The sequence below is a fragment of the Meleagris gallopavo genome, chromosome 6 (genome assembly GCF_905368555.1).
Source record: "Meleagris gallopavo chromosome 6, MGAL_WU_HG_1.1, whole genome shotgun sequence".
Classification (NCBI taxonomy): domain Eukaryota; kingdom Metazoa; phylum Chordata; class Aves; order Galliformes; family Phasianidae; genus Meleagris; species Meleagris gallopavo.
In genome coordinates, this window is record NC_139409.1 from 23850300 (window position 1) to 23870470 (window position 20171).

At 40.3% G+C, this 20171-nt stretch overlaps 1 protein-coding gene across 5 annotated transcripts in view; it reads left to right on the forward strand.

Moving 5' to 3' along the window:
* DYNC1I1 (dynein cytoplasmic 1 intermediate chain 1) overlaps nt 1–20171 on the forward strand; it is a 181171-nt gene that overhangs the window by 131441 nt on the left and 29559 nt on the right. For all 5 annotated transcript variants that reach the window (XM_085227476.1, XM_085227479.1, XM_085227477.1 and 2 more), the window contains 4 exons: nt 146–292; nt 4438–4551; nt 7303–7436; nt 9445–9589. In XM_085227476.1, coding sequence (XP_085083602.1) covers nt 146–292; nt 4438–4551; nt 7303–7436; nt 9445–9589 — 540 coding nt within the window. The remainder of the gene's footprint in view (nt 1–145; nt 293–4437; nt 4552–7302; nt 7437–9444; nt 9590–20171) is intronic.

The following is a 20171-nucleotide window of genomic DNA, read 5'->3' on the forward strand; positions in this document are numbered from 1 at the left end:
TAGCAGAATTACTGATGTTCAAGGAATGTGAATAAGGGCCATGCATTGATTCTAAAATTCAAAATACTAATTGCAGCAGGAGGAAAACTGAACATGACTGATGAAAATAACCTCTCACTCTTCTTCTCTACCTGTTTTACTCCAGTCCTCTGTGATGTCTGTCTGTTTTGCCCGCTTTCACCCAAACCTGGTTGTTGGTGGAACATACTCTGGCCAAATTGTCTTGTGGGATAATCGCAGCCACAGACGAACTCCTGTTCAAAGAACTCCCTTATCTGCTGCTGCTCACACGGTAAGGACAAAAATCACTTCTTCCCTTTCCTTAGAAGAAATAGTCAGCAGAGAAGCGAAGCTGTCTAGTTCTGTCTGCAGTGCTGATTGCTAGACAGATAAAACATAAGCGAGGCCCCTGAAAAGAAAGAAGTGGATGACAGAGGTGTACAACCACCTCCTGTGTTAAGCCATTCCACTTGATATGGGCAGGTCAGGTGATTGTCCTCCTTTATGATGAAGATGACAGGAGCAGTTAAAACACTCAAATGAGTCATGTGATTCTTGCTCTTCATTGCCTGTACAAGAGTCAGGTTACTGTAGGGACTATGTGTCTGCCAGTCAAACATGCAGGCAATTTGAATCATTTATTGCTGACTACTTGTGCAAGAGTTTGTCTCTTGAAACAGATTATGCACCTGCAATGATCTAACAGAGTTCTGATAAGTAGACGCTTGTGCTTTTAAGAGTGTGGGGCAACTGCTTCTGTTTTACAACAGAGAAATATTTAAATCCCTTTTCTGGCCTCCTATTCCAGACAAGACCATAGAGCAGAGCTTGTAGACTGAGGAGGAGTTTGTTTCAACAGGATGCTATGGAAATGCATTTCAATGACACACAAAGATATCTGCAGATATAATGATGATTGCACAGGGCTCCGGTGATGTCTAGGAGATAAATAGGCAGAACAGTACAAAATATTTGAAAAGGAAGAGAGTTTCTCCATGCTCTAAAGATTATGTCTGTGGTAGAAGATGTTCTTACACTGCAAAGTACCCATATTGTGCTAGAGGAAGAGACAAGTCTGGACTGACTACAGTCTGTAATATGGCTGATCTTCACTCCACCCTGCTCTGAGATGCTGAGCATCCTTGAGCTCTCCTCCTGAAGAGTTTAGGCTCAGAGCTGAAAGTTTTACTCTGTGAGTAGTAAGAGTAACTCGTCTTGGGACTGAGTTTGGGGCCGTTCCTGAGTGGGAAGTGGAAAACAGACACTTAGAGGAGAAAGATGTAATAAAATAAGAGTACAGAAAAATTTGCACAATTTCGTGAAACATAAGGAACTGAACTACACAAAGCAGTCCGAAAGATAATCTTGTTCTAGCAGAAAGAGGGATCAGAAAACGTGATTGGCCATTTGCACCCCCAGCATCTACAGTTCTGTGATTCTTATCTTTGGAATTTGCAGATCAAGATTCAGCTTTTATTTGACTGTGACAACATAATCCCTGGAGTTAAAAGACAGTGTCTAAAGGCCATGTCATATGAATTAAAGATTCAGTGCAGGGACAGTATTATGAAGGCATGTCTCTCATATTAAAAAACGACAGGTGTGCACAGACATGCTTAGTGGGCCAGGCAGTACAAATATTGTTCCTTAAATTTCCACTATCATGAATGTTGATGTTATAATTTAATGATCTGTGCCATGGGTTGCAACTTCAACATTGCTTTTCATTTCCCTAATGTTTTTGCTCATTTTATCACCAGTAGTGGTGTTCAATTTGCATGAAAGGGAACAGTCTCTCCTGGAAGTGCAATTTAGAGATGTAGTAGACCAGAAAACTAATGGCAAGAAACTGACTATCACTGAAAATTGAACAACTGGGACTCAAAATCTAGTGGAAAAGAAAAGATTAATGGGAAGTAATTTGTTTACATTCAAAAATGTCTAAGACAAAATTGTACCTCCTGGAATTATATATTAAAATAGTTTTATTATATAGAACAATATATGAAGTTTTGCATCTGACAAATAAAAATAAATGATTTTTTGTTGTGGATGTGCACTTTATGTGCTGTTGCAGATTGGTATAAATAAGTGTTTATACAGTCTAGCATGAGGAAGCATTATGTTTTTTAAGGAATTATCCAATTTTACAATAAAAGAGTACTTAATTTTTGTTTGTATTTATGAATCACTTACCTAAACTGTAAATGAAGTCTTGGCTGCAAAAGGGTGGCTGGAAAGGTTTAACACAACTCTTGTGTGGCAATACTACTTTGTGCACTGCTATCTAAGTGAGTCGAATAGTCAGTTTTAATTTGAACTTAAGCAATATATGGAAAAAAAAAAAAAAAAGGATTTTTTTTCTTTTTGTTCCCTCACTTTGCTTATTTGAAACAAAGAAAGTATGTTGTCATCACCAACTTAAACCTTCCTTAAGTTTAGTCTCACTGATTGCTGCTTGGATTCACCAGGAAAGAGAGTTCTACCCACAGCTTATTCACTAATTTCCTTTCACACCCACCACACATCTGCACTTGGGACAACAGGAAATTTTAATTAAGACAAAACCCTTTTGCATGATGATTTCATTTCCAAAATAAATAAAAGCAAGCTGGCAGCAACTCTTTGAAAGGAAGGAGCCTGTATAGACTTTCTGTTGCGTATAGTTGGTTGTCTTTTCCATCCATTTTCCTTAGGTCTTTTCATTTCTGCTGTGAGTTTTATTGTGCATGAAATTGATGGTTGGCAACCCTGATTAAAGCCAGATCTGGCATACAGAGGTGCTGCTGGAAGGACATGGCTGTCTCTCTCCCTTCCCCCTAAATATTGTAGCTACTCCACTGGCTACATTAGCTTCCTGCCACCTCTGTCCTCATCCCTTTGGCCTACTGGAGGTCAAACACCCATTAACAAATAGGACTGTGTTTATTTTGCATGTCATTATGTGCTAATCATATTTAGTAATGTGGTAATTAGCTCACCACTGAGGAGCATGAAGGTCCATTGCCGACAGTAATAGCATGAGAAACATGCTAGGGGTAGGCTGGGGTCCTGCACATTGTGTGATGTCCATTTGATGATTCAGGGGGGGAACAGCTCCTCTGACAGTCTTGAGAGAGAGAAAAATCAGCATCAGAGTAGACCTTGCAATTTAGGGGTCTTTGATGTGTACAGGTGGCCTCTAAGCAAAAGCACCATTTTGGGAGCAATTTCTAATGAGTCCATTTGGTGCTGTGCGTACGCACTGTATGTTCAAATTCCACCCTGTTTGCAATTACAGCCAGGGCATTTATTGGGTCTGCTGTGCTATCAAACCCGAGAGCTAGCCAGTGTTAGCTCTGCCTTTCACTGCTCACTACGTAGGTGAACTGCAGTTAGATCATCAAGGAATCTAAAATAACTGCCAGTTCTGTCATTCATTTCAGTAGGAGAAAATGCTAGGTTTCTAACCCTATGTGGAGTTGGATTAGAAGCTGTAAGGCATCTCTTCTAAGCTTTGTCCTGATTTTCATTGAATAAGGAAATTATTTGTGAAAAGTAATTTTTCTTCTTAGAGACACAAGTCTCATCTGTGCAACAGGCAGGGAATTATAGTTTGTCTTTGGTTAACTTGTGTGTATGTCTTACTCTAATTAAGCAGTATCACTTGTAGTGGTCAAAGAAAATTAAATCTCATTACTCGGTCTGATTGATTATTCACTGTGGAGATTGCTGAACTTGAGCCATCCCTCATATGTCACCATCACGTATCAGATGACACTTCAGGCTGAAAACATTAGCAGGTTTCTTGGAAAATGAACAGATTGAATTTCATTACTGTATGCTAAGTGGAATTCAGCCTTCATGGACTGACCATGCTATGAGGAACTAGGTGTAACACCCTGACTTTTGTCACTCCACAATTATAATGACAAATCTAAAAAGGTGTATTGACCAATACTGGAGAACAATGATAGACCAGTTTTCATTTTTAAATTGAAGTACATTTGCAAATATTTAGCATGCAAGCCAAATTCTGGAAGAGTTCAAGTTTTACACAGCTGTTTTCTTCAATAAAGTTTTCATTTTGATTCCATCTGGATGATTTGCCTCTTTCTGCCAGTTATTTTCAGTGCTGAAAGCCATCAGTAGAATGATACATGTCCCTGTGGGTGAAATCTCATCCACATAATTCAGTATTTTCACAGCATTACCCAGCTGAGTTGTTTTATGATGAGGAAAATGAAACATTGAAAACACTTCCATGTCCATAACAGGACTCTTAGAATTGAAATTTGAAAAAGAAATTAAAGTCCTATATGGCAAAAGCCTGGTCCAGTATTTTCCAGACATTATGTGACTACTTAATCATTCTTTACAGTAAGATATGAGATATTAGAAATGTGTTTTGAATATGTGAGAATGTCTCTCTGACTTCCAGTGTTAATGTGTTTCCAGCATCCGGTGTATTGTGTCAATGTAGTTGGAACACAGAATGCACACAATCTCATCACTGTCTCCACAGATGGCAAAATGTGCTCCTGGAGCCTTGACATGCTCTCAACTCCACAGGTGGGTTTGTTTTCACCCATACAGGAGAAATCACCTTCAGTACAGGAGGATACCTGCTTAATGGAACATTGCTCCTAAAAGCCAAAACCTCACATCTTATACAAACTAAAACCAGTGGATGCGCTTGAAAGAATACAGCTTGCTTCCAGCAGTCTCTGCTAAAAGCCAAAACCCATTTCCTTTACCACAAATCATATAATTATTATAATACGTTAATACATAGGTCAGTTTCAAGTGAAAATGAAATAATCCATTTTAAAGCATGGTAATTACAGAAGTTGCCTGTGGTATAAATTGTACTTACTCTACAGTGTTGTTTAACAAATATGGACTAGATTGCACTGCCACTGAACACACCCTAGGCACTATGGGTTTCCAAAGCACAAAGTCTGAAAGCTTACTTTGTTGCCTGCTTTCAGTATTTAAAAGAAAAAAAAACAACAATGCAAATCAAAAGTTTTAGAGCCAACTCCCCCCCCTCTGGAATGTTTGTTGCTATTGTTTTCCCTTCCCCCTCTTACCCCCTCTTTGTATCAGAAATGAAAGGAAGTCCAGGGAAATTGTCCAAACCACTTGTGATTATAATAATGGAAACTAAACAAAGATTCTGGTACAGAAGAGGCCCTATGGAAAGTGTTATCTTTCTGAGGAGTAGTACATTTGTACGTTTTCTGTTCCAGCATATTATTGTTTTTTATAAATATCATAGGATCTGATCTTGTTTGAAAATGCTGAGTAGGAACTCCTTTTAATGATTCCATTAATCACCCATTAATTATGCATTAATGTGCAATTACTCTTGAGTTACTTGCTTTTCAGTGTTGACACAAGACGTGGGACTCCTCTCCTCCTTAGCCATCTAAAGGTCCATGTCAAGTTCAAGCTAGTCATTTGAATTCCTTTTACAGTTAATGTAGAGAGAAACCAGCACTTCTAGAGGACAGCTCATCCCATCGCAGTGTGAAATATCACTTTAGATATTCTAGGGTACAGAACTGCACTTACATCTTAAGATGTAAGTCGCTTCTGGAACTCATCCCATCTAATCCCCTACTCAGAGTGAAGCCAACTTCAAAGTTTGATCATGTTCCTTGTGCTCCTTGTAGACACTATGGGTCTGGTAGTTATGTCCTGGGACTATGAAAAACTGCTGCAGTTCTGGAAAAGAAGAGGCATCTAAATTGGTGCAGACATCTGTGTTTAGGAACTTGAATCCTTTGCCCCATTTCTCATTTAAATGTAGAGAAGAGAAATCCTTGTGTGTTTACATACTGGAATACTGAATTTTCAAGCAGAGATTTGTGAACATTTCAGTTTCAGAACTTCATCATTCAGATGGAATTTGCCAGATTCAAAACTGGCTTTCAACAAGGATGGGAACACACCCCACGTTACACTGAAATTCGGTGCATGGCTCACAGTGATCTTGAAAAGAAGGACGTGGGGCTTGATGTCAAGCTGCACGCCTTAGCTTTACATTGAGTGGAGCAGTGTTGCTGATTTGCATTGGTTTGAAACTTTCCAAAGACACAGATCCAGAGCATTCATGTACAGCCATGGTGTAGGCTCTGGAGGAGAATTCCACCGCAATATCTGGCCATATGTAAAGACACTGAACAATGATCTTACCCCAGAAGATTTTTGTAGAAATATACGGTCCGCAGGTGCTTTGACAATGCATTTTCCAGATCTTATTTTTCCTTTTTAATAGAAGCAAATATCTGTGAAAATAAAATACAAATCAAGCAAAAGTATTTCTCTATGGATTTGCAGCCCTCTCTTCCCATAAGGACACTCACTTTCTTCAGCTACAGCAAAAATCCCTCCTGATAAAAATGCTATAATCTTTAGCCCGAGAATAGCAGCTTAGGCATTTAAATGTAGAAAGCACACACACTTATACAGATGAAAATGAAAATTACTAAATCATTCAGGCCCTTTAAGGGAATCTTAGGTTACACCATTTAGGCTGCACAACCAAAAAGTTTAGAGTTGTGCAAAATCTGCTCAAAGCATACACATCTTGCAGCCGCCACAAACTGCTCATGCTGGTTGTATTTGAAATGTACAAAAATGAGTATGCTGATTTACTTTCAAATATGGCTAGAAAATGAAATTATGCTTTCTGGCTTGTAGCTTGATGGTGGGATCCAGAGAAAATATTTATGATTAGCTCAGAAAATCTCTGAAAAACACTGTTTAGAATAGCAGTAGTGACATGACACTGACTTCTGAATTTTGTTCTGCAGAGGGACAAATGTCACTGTCTGATAAATGCCTCAGGTGCATGTGATATTACATGTGATCCCTGACAAACAACTGATTTTAAAAAATGTTTGTAAGTAGAAAGGTATTTTTTATTAGAGCCTGGGGCTGGCAAGTATAGCCATTAAGGTATTATCTTTAGTTTCTGCACCATTAGATTTTAAATTCTCACCTGTCATCTCTGCCTGATTTAAGATGATGTTCCAGAGACCAGTGCCTTGCTGCCGCTCTGAAACATCTGACACAGCATCAGGGATGGCAGGAGCAGTGCATCCTGGTTGTGACATTGCATCTTCTTCCATTGTCCATCATAAAACCCTAAATTCTATGACTGGATCAGATGATTCCTTCTTCCTTTCTTGGTACTCTGTGTAACATTTAGAAATGAATTAGCAAAAAAAAATAATAAAAAAATAAAAATAATAATAAAAAAAAAGCCAAACAAAAGGACTGCTGCAGAGTAATAACAAAGATCTGTTTTGGTAGGAGAGCATGGAGCTGGTGTACAACAAGTCCAAACCAGTGGCAGTTACAGGAATGGCTTTCCCAACCGGAGATGTCAATAACTTTGTTGTTGGCAGTGAAGAGGGAACAGTCTACACAGCCTGTCGTCATGGAAGGTGATTTTAAGCTTTTTGTACTTCTATAACATTGTCTGTGCTGGCATGAGGTAGCCACGTGTGTGGAGTGTGTTTAGTTTTTTTCTCTTGGATGAGCAGGACCTGTGTTGGGACAGGACAAGGATGGGAGCTGCCCAGCTTCATACATTTGTGTTACTGCCATGCGCTGTGTGCTTGGCCCACCTCCCTGTGTAGTCTGTGGGGAGAACTAACTGCTGGAAGGGTTGACTTCTCTTGCCTTTTTCAGACATCCGCTTGAAGAAGAGATGACTGGCACCTTGGAAATGCCTCTTTCTCAGCCGTGATTATAACGGAAGCCTAGAGTGCTGACTGAGGTGTAGGTGTGTCAAGGCAGGTTGTATCAGGCCCTAGGAGACAGTTTTGTTGCCGAGTAATCAAACTTAAACCACTTGTAAGAAATGGTAATCTCCTTTATTTTTTACCATTTTCAGCTTCATCTTCAATCTCCACAGGCAGATAGCAAAGAAAAGAAAGACACCACAGATATGTCTGCGTGTGAGAAGGAGAGCATATGAAGCCCTGATGCATGGGCAGACCTTGTCTGACTTGCCCAGGCGGGCGATTAGTACAAGACCTGATAAAATGACCTGGGAAAAGCTTACTTGGACAAATACTTTCAAGTAGCATTTGGAACAATAGTTGAAATACTGTTTTTCCAAGTGTAAGATGCACCTCCTAATGACAAGGTTCTGAGTGCTATGTGGCTAAACACTGATCTTTTTACTTCTAAAGCTAGGAGAATGCAAATTCAGTTCCATAATTTAAACAAGTTCCTTATTTTGCACCCTGTAAACTTTCTAAGGCTGTAGTTAAGAGCAAGGAACTCTCACCACATGCCTCTGCAGAGATCAATTCCTTGTGTTTGCTACAGTAATCTGCAGGGTGCTTGTGTGCTCTCAGCTTCTGGTAGCAGTTTCATCCTCTGGGATGCTTGAGTGACTTCTGTAAAGAGCAGGCTATTTCAGTGATAAATCTAAAGCTGACCCCACTTCAGTAGTCTTCAGATTCATGTTACCACAGTCCGTGTTTCAGGGACAAAATACGCATTGACAATGGTTTAACAGTGGTTTAAGATTATAAGGCTTCTATTACACGTTCTTAATATTGTACAGTCACAGTTTTACATATGTTTTCTTCAAAATGATTTTTATTTAAAATATTTTTTTACTTTACCCTGTTGACAGCATTGCAATACTGTGTCTGTTTAGGCATTATGCTGGTAGGCTGTGTGATGGCTGCTGGTCTGAATTAGTTTTTGGCTGCTGGGATAAATGGAGCATGCGCAAGGGTACTTCTGATATTTCAAATGTGCCTGGTTTGTTCCTCACAAAAGAAGGAAAACTGATTTGGTGTCATTTGCTTACAGGATGAGAAAAGCTGCCCACTTTCTTTCTTATCCAGATTTGTACTTTTCCTTACTATTCTAGCCTCACTCTGATGAAATGCACATCTTCTCATGTTCAGAATGTCTGCAATACCCGCTCGTGTGAGCAGTCCCTTCTCATTTTGTGAAAAAGGATTTGCTTCCTTAGGGACATGACTGGCTGCTGTGCAAAGTTATTTTAAATATTTGAGAGAAAAAGAATTGCAAATGATATGTCATTAGCAACTTTGCATTTTCATTTTAATGGTGATTCCTCGTAATAATAGTGTACCCAGATGTATAAGATGTAGTATAATTATAATTTCTAATTACTTTATAATTATACATACGTGTTATTTCAAGCTATAGTAGTAGACAGTGTATGTAGAAGTTAGTAATGCAGGTCTTCAGAAGAAAAAGGAGCTGTCTCCCTGTGCTGGATCCTGAGCACTAAGTGTGCCCGCAGCAGTGAGCCGCTGCAGGCAAAGGCCTTGCCGAAGGGAGAGAACTTTGCAGGTTAAATGGAGCTTTAGAAGGAAACAGGACTGTAAGAGTAAAAGAAAATGATGTTAAAACACCACATGTTAACTCACATTCTGAATGTAAATGCTTTTCTTCCTGCAGTAAAGCCGGCATTGGTGAAATTTTTGAAGGCCACCAAGGACCTGTCACAGGAATCAATTGCCACATGGCAGTGGGCTCAATTGACTTTTCCCATCTCTTTGTCACATCATCATTTGACTGGACAGTGAAGCTGTGGACCACAAAGGTGAGAAAATTGAGCTGGGATGTGATGGGTAATGCTACTTGTGAAAATGCCATTGTCAGAAATGTTTCATTTGGAACTGATTCACTGAAAGTCTGTGCTTAGAAAAAGTGTTTCATTAAAATTGTAAGTGAAATGCACACCCAGTGTAATTATGTCAGCCATCTTTGCCATGGAGCCTACGCTATAAAGGTAGTTTCAGCTGGCTTGCTCTTCAGTATTAACCCAGTGTTGAGCAGTTTCACTAGGAGAGAATAGGATGTATTGTAGTAGCAGTTATCAAACAATTCATCTAGCACTCCTTGTGCAGGCTGAATTGCAAGACTAATACTGTGCTCCATGACAGTGCAACAGCAGGAACACTTTCTTCTGATGAAGCAACAAGGAGGCACGTGTACGACAGTGCAATCAATATCCTTCAAGAAAATCATTGCTGTAGGAGACTGTGGTAGCCAGAAAATATGACTCATCCCTTTGACATTAGACACCAATGACTGGGAGCAGGGAGGAAATACATGCTGGTACATTCATGACTTTTGTGAATCTCGTGCTGACTGCTCTGTGGATGTGTCTCTGTCACCTCTTACCTGGACAGCACTGTGAACAGTGGAAATGAGTACACAGACTTGTGGAGCTTTGAATACTCACACTCTATCTTAGTATGTGTAAATACAGGCTAATGACAGAATGACTAAAAACTGCAGGACAGTTTAAACAGACCAGCCTCATTGTGCAGGCTGAGTGGAATAAGAGAAGTAAAATACCTAACATTTAAGTCACATAAACAATTATTTTTGTCATACATCAGAACAGAGAACTGCATTTCAAACACTGGGCTTCTGTCTTCATCATTTCTTTATGTCTGCGTTTGGTTCACATCTTGAGCTGTATCCAGCAGAGCTCCAGTGCTGGAAGTTGACCCCAATCAGGAAATACCTCTGCGTGTGTTCCTCAAAGGCATCAGGGCTTGGAGATGCTGTGACAGATGCACAGCAAATGTAAACACAAAAGTGATCAGAAGGAATCATGTGGCTGCCTTGTTCTGGAAAGAGAAGCATGGTTACCTAGATAATAACTTGAATCAGCCTCTGTGGTAGCTTCATAATGCATTTGTTAATAGCTTGATGTAATGTGTATGCTAATTAATAAGTATGTCTGCATGATGAGCAATGACCACAGCTGACAGTTTTGTTTGAGCATTACAAGTTTTGAGCATTGCATACTTGGTAGGAGGAGGGTACATGATTTACCTGATTCTCAACAGGAACAGCAGTGAATCCAGCCTTAACAGATGCAAAAGTCACAGTGGAGGCTGGTTGTGGGCAGGCTGGAATGAATCTGGGGTCAGTCCTAGGTAGTAAATATTAGAGAGGACTACAGGATAATTCAGTGATAGAGAGCTGGCTCAGGCTGATGAGTCTGGTGTCTGAGATGAGGGTGTGCTGTGCAGTGGCACTGGTGGCAAGAGAGTATCAGATGGCTGAAGCTGAAGTTAAGTAAGAGGAAAAGAATTTGTGGGTACTGGGTAGAAAATGAAATGTAGGTACTGAAATACCTGCATTCCAAATATAGTCCAGAAAAGCTTGGCATAAGTATCTGACCCTCAGCTTGAGGCTGAATATTTCACTGAGGGTCTCATCCTTCTGCAGCATAAAGGAAATTATATTAAGGAATGAGAAGGCATGTTTTTTTATTTTGAATGCCTGGGTTTTTGGAAGTTCGTGGCAACACTAACACAGTATATTTTGGACACAAAGACACTGCAGTTAGCAGTACATAGTAATCCTTGTGGAATACTTCATTGCCAAAACAGTTAGGTCAGATGCTGTTCAATTCAGTCAGTTTTCAAAGAACCAAGCAATTTAAATTTTTAATACCTCATCTGGCAAAATGGACTTCCTGAGAAAGCTACTTGACCTAGCTGATGGGAGCAGGGATGTGCATGTGACACTCTGCGGCACGGCCATGAGCTGGAAACACTATTGCTGTACTGGATCCATTGGTTTCTCCTGGAGCAGATCTGAGCAGCAATAGCAACTCTAGGCTGCTGCACTGCTAGCTTCTGTGTTGTGCAGAACTACTCTGAGGTTCTGAGCAAGTTTGTGAAATGTAATGTTTTCGTTTTCTTCCTATCTGTCTACTGCAGAAATTTCTTTCCATATTATCTCTTGGCTGGAGTGAGTGCATACTTTGGGCTCTCTTTGTTTCCTTCCCATAGACAGGAGCCAGTCCATCACTAGATACTGAACAAACCCCTCAATATTTTTGATTATCTGAAAAAAATAGCCTATTAATATGAAAAAATGAGTGATATGGCTGGTTTATGAGAGTTTACTCAGACTTCTTTATTATTATTATTATGCCTTTGATTTCTTATTTGCAAATTTAATTCCCCTATCAGCATACAAAGCTGTATCGCTTTCTGGCTCCTATGAGTGATGTCTACCTAATCCTGTGCACATTATCCTCTTTTGTAGTGAAATTCAATTCCTTTCTGTTTCACAGGTTCAGAGTCAATGTCCAATTGAAAAGTGAACCATAAAAGCTCTGTGTTTATATTGCCTATTGATGTGGTGTAGCACTCTGGGGTGCTTACAAGAAAGGCACTTTCATAGCAGGCATTTGACTGACGGATTGAAAGCCCTGCCTCCCTTAAAAACTCTGGATTGACATTTTGTAATCTGTTTTTGCAGTTAACACATTTTCCATCTCAATACAGTTCAACCAGGTGACTGAAAGTAAGGTTTTTACTGAAGAATGAATATCTTGTAGATAACACTAATAAAAGGTTCCCATTATCACTTATCATATTAGCCAATAATTAGATCCTTGGGTGAATAGTAAGCAACCAGAAGCAGTAGAAAAACAAAAACGTAATTTGCAAATATAACCACTTGATAGCCAGGGCATTATCTGGTTCCTGATGAAGTCAATAAGACTTTCAGTTTGAATTCATGCTATACCACATAAGCAAGTCTTGATGCAGAGCTGTCAAAGGAAAGTCTTGATGGGAAATGTCTGTGGAGCTCTGCCCCTACAATGCTTTGAAGAGGTAAAGTGCTAAGTGGAAGTGCTAAGTGTTGCTAATTAATTAAGCACTAATCCTCGTGAACGAATAGCATGAGGTTAAATAATGAAATGTAAGTATTGTTATTATTACAGCAATTGCTGTGCGGAGTGGGAATTTTTAGATATTATGTCAAGGGACAGGAGGTAGCTTGGAACTGTTAAAGCCTAGCAAAACAAGCAAGTTTCAGCTAATGCTTAGAAAATGGCACATTTGTTACTGAGAGAGTTAAATAACAGTCCAGTTAAAGAGATAGCTTGTGTTAGTTTTTCCATCCTTCACATGGCTCTTTTATCCTTCCATTGATGGTAGATAATAATGACTGAGTTTTTCTCCTCTCACATCTAATATCTAAGCCATGCTCAGATGGACAGCTAACTAAAAGACAGGCTGGAATAACAGTAACAGGACTGCTGTATCCCCATTCAAGTTTCTCTCTTTCTTGCCTAATATTAAGAAATGATGGTGAGTGCCATAATCAGGCAGATAGAGATGAGCAGACTAGTAGTAGAACCACTGCATAACCACCAACAAAGACTAGTTGAGTCAGAGGGCTCGTGTGCCTTCCTATAGACTACCTACTTTTGTGTCCCTTCTCAGTTTTGCCTTATTGGCATGTGCATCAGTGGTAGCTCCCTTCCTAGTCCCTCCCCTTTGTCTTCTCGTTCTTAAGCTCCTCTCTTTTGGTGTCCTCTGTCCCAATCTGCAGTCTGTTGTGCTTTTTGAGAAACCATATTTTTGAGAAACAAAATTAATGTTTCTGGTCTATGTACTTCATGTAAATTTCTGTATCTTCACTAACTTTTCTGTTCACTGATTATTGTGGTATGAATCAGTCCTCCTGACACTTGGAGTAAATGATTCTAATTTGTACCTTCATACCTTCCTACCAGCGTCAGGCTTCAAATGCCATTGGTCTTAATTTGATTGTTTAACACCATCTCCTTGGAGGTCAAGCAGAAACCTCTCACTAGAATGTGGAAAAGCAAGTGTGGTGTTGTTGTGAAAGATAAGTAGGAATTTTACCTCTAACTCCTAACCTTTCCCCAAAAAGCCTGGCTAATATGAACTGTTGGGATCAGTTTGATAGAACTTACTGTGATGAACAATAGTGCAGCAGAATGAATCAGCGCATTACATGACTGTGTGGATTAGTCATTAAGAAAACAGTTCACTCACAAACAGGCAATTTTTGAGCTTTACAGGGTCAAGTTGTCACTTTTTGAAGATTAAGAGTAACTTTTTTTTGCATTACAAATTACACATATCAAGATATCTGGATACTGGATCAGATATTTTCTAGTATAATTTCAATTGCATTCAGTGTGCAAGTTTTGTGTTACAGATAGCACTGCCTGAAGTTAAAGATCCATGTAGAGATATCATCAAATACTATTCACGTTAAAGGGACATTAAACTTAGTGAACTATTGCAACAACTTGGTATATTCTTCCTCATGAAAATTGCTTTAACTGTAATTGGAAATGGTGGAATTAATGACTTGATACAGTCAAGTTCTATGGCAGGTGATTAGAATGGATCACTGATTAGAGACATTAATGTCAGTGGTTAACAGTAAGGGTTATTTCCTCGTCTTACGGAAGATGGTCCTTCCACTGAATGTGCAATTATTTACAAAGAGCTCCATGAGAGTGTTCTGTAAGACCGTGGTTTGGCACCAAGCCATGCTGCAAAGGACTGCCTGAGTAAGGTTGAACATGTGTCTTCCCTAAGGGAAGGAAGTGCTGTGATGATCTTCCCATTTTGCTCAGAGCTGTATCTTGTGTCTATGAACAACTTTGGATTCATTGAAAGTAGGATCTTCTTGGAGTAAAGCTTTGATTTTAATGTGCTGACGCTTCCTGATGAAAACCAGTTCTGTCCAGTTGGGGCCAGCCCTGCTTCTTCAGTTCGTAACAGGAGCAGACTGGTCTTTGCCAGCAGGATGGACTGGTGAAATGCAAAGGTTTCATAAAGGACCAGTTTGGTGGCCTTAAAGTAGGTGCTCCTATAAAGAACTAGAGAAGGCTGAGGGAGGGTGGAAGCATGCTTGAATAGAACTCTTATGTACCAATCTCTTAATTCATATTTTTTGCTCAATCCAAAGCAAAAATATTTTTGACATTCTTTCAGACATTATTCACATACCTTATCTTGTAAACACTTAAGTGCAGTTTTGAGATGGACCTGGTAAAATTTATAAAGTATTATTACTTTCAGTCTTGAATGCATTCACTCTAAACTTTCCTAAATTTGTTGAGCTGTGTTTAGTCTTCTCACATTAGCACGAGGAACATTAGATCTATCTTACTGCATATGAAGTTGGATCCTCTTGGATCCATTACTACTTAGAGTTTCCATACTTCGGTTTCTCATTTAGCAGTGCATACATTTTAGATACCTCTCTTGGAAGTACCTCAACTTCTCTCTATAGAGAAGCCGAGGTCTGGTAGTTATAGATGACCAACTTGTGGAGCTTTTGATGGCTTTCTTGCATTTGGACAGCTTCGGGTCTTATTTAAACTGCAAAGTTTGTCATCTTAGTTTCTCACAAACTACCATCAGGATGGAATCAGCCTCTCTATCCCTAGCCACACAGGCACAACTACACCTTAATTCTGCAGTCAGAAAAGCTAAGATGCAAGCTGAAGAAAGTCAGGGTATGCTCTGATAAGATGGTAAACCAAACTACAGGGGTATCAGGACCTCTGGCTTTCTGCACCTTTCAGTCTGCTGAATTTGGATGTGATCTAAATCTATCTTCGGTGCCATCTCTCTCATTTGGTCCATCTCAAAAGGACCCAAAGAGTTTAGGGTGGCATATAACTAACACCAAGAAAAAAAAGAGGAAAAGAAATAGTGCACTAAAACTTTAGTCTATTTTGGGAATAGGTAGGCTGAATATAGACTCTTCTCCCTTTTACTCCTCCCACTCTCTCATTTGTTTTATGTGAGGCTCAAATGTTTAGCTCAGTGGACTCTTTAGCCCCTCTTATTTCGGACACGTGGCTGGAACAGTCCCCCATATGGTGGATTACAACTTGGAGCTTCTTCTTGAATGCGCTCATAAGGCCATCACCTGCCTTTGACAATACTACATTTCCAGTGCAGGCTTTTCTCTTTGATAAAAGCAATTAAAATGACTAATCTGATTAATCACAGTCCAAATGCTAATTTTATCTGATTAGAGGGGAAAACAAAGGGTAATAAAATAGCATGCCGAATTTCGTGGCAATGGTCTCTCTGTGGTGTGAGTGCAGAATTTTGAGTTTTGTCCAAAAACAAGGCAATGAATGAATTTGCTTCAGAGCTCGCTTTCTGTCAAAAGGCCAAGCTGACTTGGGGAAGAGGGTGGGGTTGCCTGTTCAGACAGGATTTTTTTAGTTTCTGCCCTTTACCTCTGGAGCCAGAGGTCTGGCTCTCATCCAGCTGCACAAAAAAAGATTATGGTCTTTTCTAGGTAATTTTAAAGAGTAAAACCAAAGTGAAGTCAGGTGGTTTGAAATCAGCCCCAAGTTCTTCACATTAAATGCTTCTCATGATTTTGGTATTCAGTGTAGCCATATTTGAAAAGTGATAGGAAAATACTCTTCAGCTGGCTGACATATTTCATTTGCTCATGCCAGCCATGCTTCTTCTTTGTGAAACATTTTGTGATGAATGGCACACACACACAAAAAAGTCATCTAAAATACCAAGGCTGTTTTTCCTGGGCTAAGCTTTATTTCAGAAAGCCCTAACATAAATCCAGCTGCAGCCAGTGAAAGCATTATTTGCAAATGGAAAGTAGAGTTTGATTTCAGGAGTTCATATAATCTGTACAAAACAAAGTCGTGATTTCTTTTTCCCTGAAATCAAAATGCAAGCCTCCCACTGACTGTTCTGTTGCAGAATTATATTGAAGGATCAGGCTCAGATGCAGCAGCAAACCATTTCAGGAGAATTATCAACATATAAAAGCCAGGATTTTTTCACTAATGGAAATTTTCTCCCACCTGCTTCATGCAGCAATCCTTTCTCTGCTATGTGAGAGACTTTTGTTATCAGGAAAAAAGGGAACTGTATTCAAAATCCTACAACATGGAGTTCTCTTCAATAACAATTAGCTTCAAAATTATTGCTTGCTGACCCATGAAAGCTCTGCAGGCATCCTGGTGGTGGCAGCCACAAATACTAATCTGGACTGTTCAGCAGACGGTGCTGTCACTTCAGGCCACGTTGGCTGCTCTGCAGTATTCCCCCTGCTCCTGCCTGTTTTTCCCGGCAGCTGGAACACTGAAATTAAAACAACAGGGTTGCTTGGAAGCCTAACGATTCTGAGTCCACATGCAATGCTAGGTCAGGTACTCTATGATGAAGCAGCATTTTCCATTAAAAAGAAAAATTGAATTTTCCAGGGCCCTGTACTGAAGGTTTCAGTCAGATTCACGGGGGTTGGATCACAGCAGTAACAATCCCCTGGAAATGCAGCTCCATCATCCCACTCTGTTCCTTGCCCTTATCACAGAGCCATTTTCCTGTGCCCGGCTGGAGCGGCGGTGACACTGCAGCATAGGCCAGGCTGTGAGCATGGTGGAGGAGCAGGGTCTGCAAACTGAGCAGGCGGACAGCTATCACAGCACAGTGCCACTGCAGAAGAGCCTGTTTAGCCCTGTAGATTAACCAGGGAAGACAGTGGGAGCAGAGAAATGGGAGGAGAGGAAGGAGAAGGATCTCAAAATGTCGATGTTTGTAAATGCTGGGTGAGAGAGCTACCTACTTTAACATCAGTAACCTGAGGCCTGAAGCAGAGAGAGAGTTCTATTGGCTCAGGCAGGAGCAGGCTCTAACACCGGTGCCTCTGCCTGTCCTGCCAGACAGAAGAGCACTGGCAGTGATCAGGCTGCCCCCGAAGGACCCCATCACCACCAGTGCCGCTTCCTGAATATGGGATATAAACTGGGAGTGACAACAGGAGGTAAAATACCAAATCTGCTCTTCTTCAGCATTTCACTTAAGTTCTGACTAGAGCTTGGTGATTGTTCCTTCTGTCTGTTTAGCAAAACCATACCTGCCTCATACATCTCAGCAAGTCTCTCAAGTGCTTCGCTGAAAAAAAATCCAGAAAATATGTTTAATAATATATAGGCAGGAGTAGAAGCGCCAGAAGCTGTGAATCAGTTTGCCAGGCAGGGACAGTAACACCTTTTATGATGCTTAGGGCTTCTTAAAAGAAGAAACTGAGCTTTCTTCTGAAGTAGGTAGAAATCCCAACACAAATGATAGTTTTGAAGTAATCTGGTGATGGAAATGCATAGTTAGTAGCATTAGATGAAGAGCTGGCTTGCTTAAAGCATGTTTTAAATAAAAGGTGGAAAACTTGATTAACATTTAATGATGAAGTCAGCAGCCTGAGGAAATACACAACAAATGGCAAATACCTGTACAGGTTTCTCAACTGTTTTTTCCACACAGCACCCGGCCTGAAGTGGGCAAGTGGAGCAGTAGGTATTAACCTCAAGCACTGGAAGGCTGTAGGCACAATTTTTGCAAGTGTGGATGGAGTCAAGGGGGCTCCAGACTGGGAATAAAGCTGGCTTTCTGAAATGCAGAAACAAGCATACACCAGCCTAGCTAGTAGGATCTTGTGAGAAAAGTGAGCTGAGGAGCACTGTCCTTCATGGCGCCTCGCCATAACCCAGTCTGCTTATTAACCTCTTCATACAAATTACCCTCTTCGTTTCTCAGCATTGCAAAGTTTATCTGTGGCAAGCAGGTATCAATTCATTTAATTTAAATTAGACATCAACTAATACACATATATATCAAGTTCACTGAGAGTAGTTCCTCAGCTAATGGTATGGAGGAATACCATATTTCATGCTTTCTTTCTTGAGAAAATAAACAGGTCTTTTTCCATTGAGTAAGTGGAAAGGCAGGACAGAATACAGCTAGGAGACTGGAGGGAACTGTTGTCTAGCAGCATGGCCTGAATGTGCTGCGTTTCTGCAGAGGACTTAATTCAGGAGGATTAATAAAATAAGCATTTTACCTGTCAGTGTAACTTTCTGGCTATTTCCACAGCTGAAAGCTCTTCTATCTGGCTTTCTGTTTCTCCTGCAAATCAGCTGATGTCTGGCTTTCCAAGTTCTTTTATGCTTTTTCTCCATGCCACAGTATTAGACGTTAAGATCAGTTCTCATTAAAACCGCCTGCGCCAATCATCAAAACTTTCTTCTTTTGCTTCCTTCTTGTATGCTCACCCGTGACACTTTGACTTTGAAGGAAACCACAAAAATGTAATCATCATGGTATCTCCAGACTTGGTCTGCTCCCTTACTCCTTTCCCTTTCAGTCTCACCCTTGTCCCCTCCTCCATCTATAATAACTTCCACATGTTTATGCAAAAATATTGGAGTTTTTTATTATTTACAATTAAGAGAGTCAACAGTTTTAGCATCTCTGCAAGAATAGCAATTTCTAAATGTGAAAAGTGTTCCGCCTTAAGCGTCATCAACTTTTAGCATTAGTACTACAGTACTTAAAACAGAGCTCAGAAGAGTGTAGTGATCATTTCCACAGTTGTTTCTTCCCCACCCTTTAACACTGCTGAATCTAAAAGCGAAACCTGTTCCTTAGTCCAGAAGTGCAGTTTAGACTTGATTTAGTGACCTCTGACAGTGAGATGGCACTGTGTGAGGCTGTGTAAATGGCGCAGGTGCCACCATCTCAGAAATGGAAGAAAAGCAGCATACACAGGGAGTCAGTCTTGTAAGGCAGTGGTTAGCTCTCATCCCCCCTGCTCTCATTGGGAGGTCAGGATTTTGAAGAATTTTCTTCCTTACATTGTAAACATAAGAAGTGCAGTGCTTCTAACAGCAAAATTTGCAGACCTGAGGAGTAATAGCAGTAAATGGCTGTGTTTCCATTTAGTTCAACAGGGCCAGGAAACCAATCCCATCTTGAAGAGTAATTATTTTGCTAACCACGGACTTTGCATTCAGCATCATTAATCAAAGCAAAGGGAACTTCATTGTTCAACAACTTGCCTTAAAGGTACTGAATCATAAGATTTAAAAATACTTAGTGGTAGTATCTCTCAAGCACAGTACACCAATCATTGTCCTTACCTACTGGAAGACACTAAGCTATGGATCACACATTACAATACTGAATGTACCTAGGTCACAGCCCAGCGAAGTGTCCAGGGAGCCTCAGAGGCTCAAATGTAATTCAGGACTGCTGACTGCTGACAGGAATTTAACAAAAGGTAAAGGAAAAGTTACTCATGTAGTTCAGTTTAGTGCACCTCAGCTGAACAGTGAAATCGTGTGGCTGAAGCTGACGAGCATAAACATCCCCCATTTTCTTCTCCATTGTCGTCCTTGAAGGTCTGGCTCTGCCTGGGAAAGGTGGGGCAAGACTGCAAGTTGTGAGTTTTATAGTGTCGGGGTCTGTGGGATAATCATAGCCTCTGGGGAGAATGCAGACAGTGCTGAGCCATCAGGGATGTAGCTGTAACTAGCAACTCTGATTTAT